Source organism: Pleuronectes platessa, chromosome 20 (genome assembly GCF_947347685.1).
Source record: "Pleuronectes platessa chromosome 20, fPlePla1.1, whole genome shotgun sequence".
Lineage (NCBI taxonomy): Eukaryota > Metazoa > Chordata > Actinopteri > Pleuronectiformes > Pleuronectidae > Pleuronectes > Pleuronectes platessa.
In genome coordinates, this window is record NC_070645.1 from 1,755,221 (window position 1) to 1,763,326 (window position 8,106).

The 8,106-nt window shown below is 37.5% G+C and overlaps 1 protein-coding gene across 2 annotated transcripts; it reads left to right on the plus strand.

Moving 5' to 3' along the window:
* The first annotated feature begins 223 nt into the window (after nt 1-223).
* Nucleotides 224-1,970, plus strand: LOC128425822 (enkurin). 2 transcript variants are annotated; one of them, XM_053412649.1, is made up of 5 exons: nt 224-303; nt 803-966; nt 1,080-1,276; nt 1,461-1,607; nt 1,797-1,970. In XM_053412649.1, the coding sequence occupies exons 1-5, from the start codon at nt 224-226 to the stop codon at nt 1,968-1,970; spliced, it is 762 nt and encodes a 253-aa protein (XP_053268624.1). The 2 variants fall into 2 exon arrangements, with proteins under 2 accessions (XP_053268624.1, XP_053268623.1); XM_053412648.1 differs by having other exon boundaries at nt 803-948; nt 1,056-1,276.
* The last annotated feature ends 6,136 nt before the right edge of the window (nt 1,971-8,106 follow it).

An 8,106-nucleotide genomic window follows, 5' to 3' on the forward strand; every position in this document is an offset into this window, starting at 1 on the left:
GTAACCAGCCAGCGGCATGTTGTCAAACATACTGACCAGAGGATTTTGCTCCGGTGGGCTCCGTGTGGTATTTAGTTATTATCTCAATTAAATTACATTAATTTTCAGCTTTACTCAACAAAGCATTTTAGCAACTCACCGTCAACACCGTATTTGTATTTCATAGTTAACAGCAGCAAAGCATTTTTAATATTAACCCTTTCCGTGCTCGAAGTCATTCAACATGTCTGAAGTTGTGTATCCACCAGAGAGTGTCTACAACTGTTTACCGAAGACAGAGGTTCTAACTCAAAAACCATCGAGGTAAGTTTGCAGCTATAAAAAAAAGTGTAATCTAGTCAGAAAAGTTTATAAGGAAGAAGAACCTTGTTAGTTAGTTATATCTTAAGCACGTTAGCAAGATGATAAACATTGAACATAAAAAAAGAAGAAGCTAGATTTAGGTTAGTTAGAAATGTGTACTCTTCTCTCATGCTGAGATTTGACCAAATTTAAAACATGCTACAATTCAATAGTTAAGTAATAGATGATGATCAGAAAGTCAATCGCTTTTTTTTGATAACTTATGCCAGCATACCAAACACTTGATTGTTGTGAACATTTCCTTTCCTTAAACCTGACCTGTCCAGGGTGTAGCCCACCTCTAACTCAGTGGGCTACACCTCTCATTGAGTAAGAGCCCCCCCCATTGGATCAATAGATAGAATCATAATTACATTTTTTTTAAACACAACAATTTCATCCCATTCATCCTCCTTGCACACAAATGTTAATTTGTAATTTTCCTTTGCTGCCTCTGAAGGTATATGTCCAAATTTAGACAGACAGTTATTCTTGAGGAAAAGGCAAACAAGGAAACAATGAGAACAATGGGACCAGCAAAAGTAGAGGTGGCATCACCAGACCAGTACACAAAGAAACATTTAAAAGAGCCCAAACTGGCCAAAAGTGAGTATTTTTATCAACAACATGACCATTGCATGGATCCCAGTTTGAGCAATCATCAGGTTTTGTGCTCATCTGAATTTCTTTTTCATATTTTTATTTCTTCTAAGAGACACATCCCTCAAAAGAGTTTTGTCACAGCTGTACTGTGAAGAAACCACCTGTTCCTGCAAGGACAGACAATCCACCCCTGGGCATTCACACAAAAAGAGATTTTATAAAGACAACTACTTTGGTTCCAATGAAGCCACAGCCAACCTGTGTGGACAGCAAGGGACACAAGCAGCGCCTCGAAAATTCAGGACTCGTCCCAAAGTACTTAAAGAAAAAGGTATTTTCTGATGATACAACACTAAAGAAAAGTTTGTGAAACAAACTTGGACACAATTTAAGAGACATTTTTTGCCATAGTCAGTTTCAACAGTTAAGCCCCATAAGACAAATTGTGATTTGTTAATATGGGCTATACAAATAAATAATTTGATTGATTGATACAAATTCACAACTATCTTTAGGATTATGGAGAAGTACCTGAGTACCTTATCCAGCGCAATGAAGAAAAGCAGAGGGATCAGGAGGATTATGAAAACTTTGTGAAAGACCAGAAGGAGCAGGGGGCCATCAAACTCATGTCTGACATGGAGCGACAAGCTCTCCTGGCGGTACTGGAACACATTTTCTTACCTTAAACCACAGACTTCTGATTGACTTCTACAAGGTCTATATTTGTCTGTTATGGTTGATGATATTTTCAAATATATACAAACCTAGAATCCTGACATATTTTATGCATCATTTAGCATAGTTTGTTTTGACACTGACTGATGTCCCTACATGTGTCCACTATCCAGGACCTGAAGAAGAACTGGGATAAACTCCACCACGAATATCAGGGCCTCTCGCTTGTCACCGACACCCTGTCAAAGAAAGCCCACAAGGAGAAGCTTGAAGCGGCGATGAAGCAGTTGGAGGAAGACATTGATCTCTTCGAGAAGTTCAAAACCATCTACCTACCCAATCACTAGGACTTAAGATCAAATTCTCTGACTTGATCTAATTTATTTTGCTTTATTTCTTCATATCCCCCATCGTTTAGATATCACATGGGCTTGAGAAGATATGTTATGAAGTTATGAATGACCTGTAAGTCTAAAGAAAAGTTAGAAAAAGAAATGTTCAAATTAGACAGGTTGTCTGATTTCTATTAATGAATTAAATATTTTTACTTATCTACTGGATCATAAAAATCCAAACCAAAATGTTACTAAGTAAAAAGTAATCTGACTATGGAGTATTTCAAATCAATTCTCGCAAATATTTCAGAAGATTTAAGGGAAGCAGTTTATTTAGAGAATTTACTATTCAAACGTGAGAATCAAATAATGAAACAATTTATTCCCTGCTTTTTTTGTTCAGCACTGGCTTGCAATATAATATTTTTTAATCAATTTTAGTCGGAATGAATAAAAGTTAACCAAATTTATGCAGTCAATTTGTTTTTAATTGCCCTCAGTGGCTCAGTTCTTGCCAACAATTGTGTATGATCCACACAAACACACCCACACACAATGCATTTTATATGGTATAGCCTTTATATCAATGTATTAGATCAATTTAAAGGTATTTCATCACATGCTCAAGCATCTCCCATCCTCCTAAGCATTATAACACACATCCACATGTAAAATCTTCAAAGTAATCACACACACACATTATCTGACCTATAGCCCTGATTAAAGAGCAAATACAAGCTATGTGACCGATGGCTATAGTGTGTGATCTGTCAGATGAGATCAGTATCCTGCTCAGACTAAGAGCTGCACACAGAGCAGTCAGGAAGAAAAGGCCATCACCACACTCCATTGATGCTGCCATTTATAGCATCACCCATCCGCAGTGACCGGCTATTGTGTGTGTGTGTGTGTGTGTGTGTGTGTGTGTGTGTGTGTGTGTGTGTGTGTGTGCTTAATCTACTTTGGATGAAGATGAAGCTGTGTTTAAGAGGGTAAGAAAACACTCGGGAAGTTGCAGGTCTTTAACATGACAACACGGACAGACTCACGCTTCATTCACACTCAGAGTTTAGGCTTTACTTGCATGTCTTTTAACCATGATACAAATCCGGGGTGCCTGCAGTAGCCTTCAGCATCTGAAACCAGAAAAACACATCCAAAAAGAATTTTTGACTTTTTAGACTTTATCGTCCCCGAGGGGAAATTTGTTTTCTCAGCCAGTTCAGTTTAGTATTAAGAATGGATACAATGAAATAGCCTACTCCTGTAGTTCTGAAATAACACTGATTCATGGGTGACACCTGAAGACACAATTAGGTGAGTGCACGGTAAAGGTTTCATGTCTAATGAACTCATAGATGCATGAATCCTGCAGTTTCTGGACAACCAAAATGCCTCTTTAGCCACTTTTATCTTTGGTTATCTGCTTCTGAAATCCTGACATAGCTATTACTGAAATTCAGCTTCCCAGCAACTGTAGAGACATTAAATAAACAACTGTGAACTGTTCATGCCCATTAAAAGGACTATGGGCATGGACCTTTGACTAAGATTTAGGCAGCTGCGACTCAGCAGGTCGTCCACTAACCAGAAGGGTCCCTGGGTTGATCCCTGTCTCTGGCAAGATACTGAACCCCCAAATGTGCTACATAGGTGCAATTTATGAATATTGGTTGACATTCCAAGTTTGTATAATTTAGGATACAAATTAGATTTTCTTCAGTGAGCGGCCATCAAGACTACAAAAAGTGTTGTATAAATATAGACAATTTACCATTCAGTGTTCAATCCCTTTCAAAACATATAAGAATCACTCAGAATGTGTTTTTTGTTCTATTGGTCTAATTATAGTCAGATATGTGAATGGTCTGTATTTATATAGTGCTTTTCTAGTCTTGATGACCACTCAAAGCGCTTTACAGTACAGCTTTACATTCACCCAGTCACACACACATTCATACAATGCATCTATGTGCAGCTGGGATAGAACTGCCAACCTTCTGGTTAGAGGACGATAGCTCTAACCCCTGAGTCACAGTCAACCATTATATACGTATGAGAGTCAATAAGGAAGAGGACCCAGATATGGAACCACAGTCAAGAGAGGCTCAGTAAAGGAACTTTAAAAGGAATTCCGAGTATTCACTGATAGGTCAATCAGATGAGGGATGCAAAATATGTAGGCTCAAAATCCTTACTCTTGTTGAGGGTTAAGGGCATAGGATGTCACACCTTGTTAAAGCCCTATGAGATAAATTGTGACTTGTGAATATGGGCTACCAATAAAATTTGATTGATTGATTGCAAAGCTTGTGTATCAGTCAAGGCAAAATATGAGAGAGCGCAGTGGAAACAAACTAAAAATAAACACATACAGTAAACAAGGATTGACATTGAATAAACAAGACCAAACATTCCTCAGTTTAACAGAAACAAATTAATTAAATAATAAAAATAGCCTGAAACCAAACAAGCTCATGTTTGTTTACCTCAGCAGATGTGTTAGGTGTTTCCTTCCATTCAGATAGATTTCCATCCATCCTGATACAGGTTGTGCCAATCCCAACCATTTAAAATGGGTTGGGATTGATATTATGAGTTACCCGAGGAACTCTGCTCTTAAATCTAAATTGTTTACAACCAAGATGGCAGCAATGGATGAAGTATCAATGATGCTAGTATATTGTGTCAAAAAGAGAACCTGCACATTTTTTTATATGTCTGACCAATTATTTCCAGGGGCAATTTGATCTGGAAGTATTGATAACATATATTGATTAAATTAAAAATTAACCTGAATGGTTGCAAACATAGTCTTCTGAAATGGTTTGAAAGCACTTGACTTGGATAATGTGTCTATCATGAGCCAGATTAATATGAATTAAATTTGTAAAGGTAGGGGATGGGGATATACATTTATATCCTTTTTTTCAACTTGCTTGACATCTGTTTAAAATGTTTGAAATATTTGGAGAACTTGGCAGTAATCAATGAATCAAATTTGATTTGTATAGCCCATATTCACAAATCACAATTTGTCTCATAGGGTGTAACATCCTTTGCTCTTAACTGGGACAGTCCATAGAAATGCATGGGTCATGGAGATATGAGAAATGCTGATAATATTTTTTGCAATTATACGTTTCTAAGATTAGTATACTTTATTTTCAATACAAAAGATAACATTGGCTTTACATTGTTTATCCAATTATCATATCAGTGAGTCTAAAAAGCGTAAGATTTCCCTCAAGTTACCTTGAGTCACTGAGCCTCAGTAATGGAATCAATCAATCACATTTTATTAGTACATCTCATATTTACAAATCCCAATTTGTCTCATAGGGCTTAACAATCTATATAAGGTGTGACATCCTCTGACCTTGACTAGATTGAGGCAAAACTACCCGCACTTTTACAGGGGGGAAAAATGAGTCATTGATTCCACTGATCTATAGAAATATCCATGTGATTCTCTATTACTTTATCATAAACTCAATACTTTTAACCGATCTACCTTTGTTTCCAGTCAGAGTTTTGTATGATCAGTAGTTGGGCTGTTGACCCGTTTGGATCTAATCTTTTTAAGTAATCTGCTTCTGCAGCATAAGTTACCATATCTACTTAACTATTATCACAAAGCTGGCTATCAATTGGCTCAGTAAACGTGGGTTTTTATATCCTGCTTACCAACATTTCACTGTGTTGCCAAGTTGCAAAAGTGACATGTTTGCCCAGTGTTTTATTCATTATGCTGATCGGTATTGTTTTGCATGGCTTTTATATTATTCTGCAAGAAAACCTCAGTCACGGCTTAGGCCGCTATTCTGGTGTTTTCCCTGTACTCTGTGTTCCCCCTCCTTTCCTCCTCCTTCCCTATGTGAGTGTGTGTGCTTTGGCGAAGGTCCAGTTATAAACAAAACATAACAAACTCTTGGGGGCTACAGGGGATATTTCACAGCTCAGCTTGTTTACAAGTAACCACTAATTTGGAAGAGACTGAAGGTTATAACCCTCAATCAGCTTCTCTATTGATCAAACACAGCTTTCAAGTTGTTTACAGTCTTGAGAGCTGTGTTTCAATCAATCAATCAAATTTTATTTGTATAGCCCATATTCACAAATTACAATTCGTCTCATAGGGCTTTAACAGGGTGTGACATCCTCTGTCCTTAACAGAGTAGCAAGAGTAAGGAAAAACTACTAAAAACCCTTTTAACAGGGTAAAAATATGTAGAAACCTCAGAGAGAGCCACATGTGAGGGATCCCTCAAATGTGTTTGACAAATAGAGAAGCTGAAACTGTAAACCCGGACAACTAATGGACTGGAAAATTTAATTTGAATGTACACAACAAATTTAAGTATGAAACCGTTACTATCACATGTAAGTATATTCTATTAATTTGAATTGGAATATACTTACATTTGTTAGTAATGCAGTGGGTGGATAACTTTTAAGTGAAATATACAAAAATTGTTAAGTTGGTTGTAAAGGGTCACAGATGGGGCCATTCGAACATGGGCTTATACATTGTTTGCTTTGTAATGTGTTTCAGGTCTATTGTGAGTTCAACAGAGTGGTTGGGAAAGATCTCAGAGAGAAATTCTTTGATGCACTTGACCGTTTCTCTCCAAGCCTAATGGACCTCTTTAGGAAAAAAAGGGGCCTCACTGGCCAGATTTTGACTGGCCTTCTCCATAAGACAAAGGAGAGTTGACATGTCTACATCAGTCTTCACCTCCTTCTCCTTCTTTCTTCCTTGCTCTTCCATTATTTTCAGTCAATTTGCTCTCTGCTATCCTTTCCTTTTTCTCATCATTCTTCTTTCATCTCCATTTGTTAATCTTTGTCCTGCACTTTCCAGTGCTGGAAATTTGCAGTAAGGTTTTTGATATGCAGATATTAAATGCTAAAAACTTGACTATCTTTAACAAACTGTGTTTTTATTGTTGTATTCTACATCCACTATCTTCCAGGCCAATGAGCCAACAGATATGTGGTGCCTCATTCTTCGGGGACTGCTGGTCTTCTTGGGGGATGATCCCACTGCATTCTTCAGGAACTGTTCTGTAAGTAGCTTAATTTGTTTTAAATGTTTGAGAGGCATAGCTTTTTTTCATTTTAATCCAAGACTGCTACTAATTTTAATAATTTGAATTGCATCAGACTTGGACTTCATACTTGGCCAACAATTTGCACTGCTGCTTTTAGTCTCCATCATGCTTAAAAGATGTGGAAAAACTGCTCCCAGAAATGTAAGTCATATTAGTCTTTCTATATTTGACTTAAATTGTTTTTAAATGAGGAGTTCTGGGTGTGCTTGTTGTTAAGGAGTTCGAGTACATTTCTGGGAGCAGTATTTGACATCTTGACATCAGAAAGTTGGTAAACTTGCCTGAGCTGACTAGCAACAAATACCACACAAGGTGTGTGAAGTCTCTTTAATCAGTTGCTGTCCGTGCTGTTTATGATGTGCATTACTTTCAACATATTCTACATAATCAATCAATCAATTGCATTTTATTTGTATAGCCCATATTCACAAATCACAATTTGTCTCATAGGGCTTTAACAGGTTGTGACATCCTCTGTCCTTAACCCTCAACAAGAGTAGGGAAAAACTACTAAAAAAAACTTTAACAGAGTAAAAAATACATGGAAACCTCTGAGAGAGCCACATGTGAGAGATCCCTCTCCCAAGACGGACAGAAGTGCAATAGATGTCATGTGTAGGAAAACATCATCAAGATAAAGGATCTAGGTTGCATAATTTTGTCCTCTGCTTGTCCATTGGTTTCTTGCTCTGATAGGATGTAAATGACAACAGATCTTACAGTCAAACTGCAGCGGGAATCCTCTGCATGGATGAAGACAGTCCTCAACTCAACCCGTAGGGATCATCTTGGAAGGGAACATGGTGATGGACAACCTGGCAAACCTACCTCAGGCATTCTCCCTTCATTTTGGCCTAATTTATGCCCTGCACCTCGAAGTATATGAAAAACACTTTCATCTTTGTTCAGCAGCTAATGCTCGACCTTGGAAGAAGTGAGCTAACATCAAAAATTCAAACTTTGAAAAATCCGCTCGCAGTGTAAAATAGTTTTTTTGTGCTACTCCTCCAAATGCAAATGTTTAAATGTTGCAC

Bases quoted from the DNA above. Each gene is read 5' to 3' on its own strand.
- LOC128425822 (XM_053412648.1), top strand. From the start codon at position 224: ATGTCTGAAGTTGTGTATCCACCAGAGAGTGTCTACAACTGTTTACCG. The intron at 1,277-1,460 runs GTATTTTCTGAT...AACTATCTTTAG, and splicing joins CAAAGTACTTAAAGAAAAAG to GATTATGGAGAAGTACCTGA. The intron at 1,608-1,796 runs GTACTGGAACAC...TCCACTATCCAG, and splicing joins AGCGACAAGCTCTCCTGGCG to GACCTGAAGAAGAACTGGGA.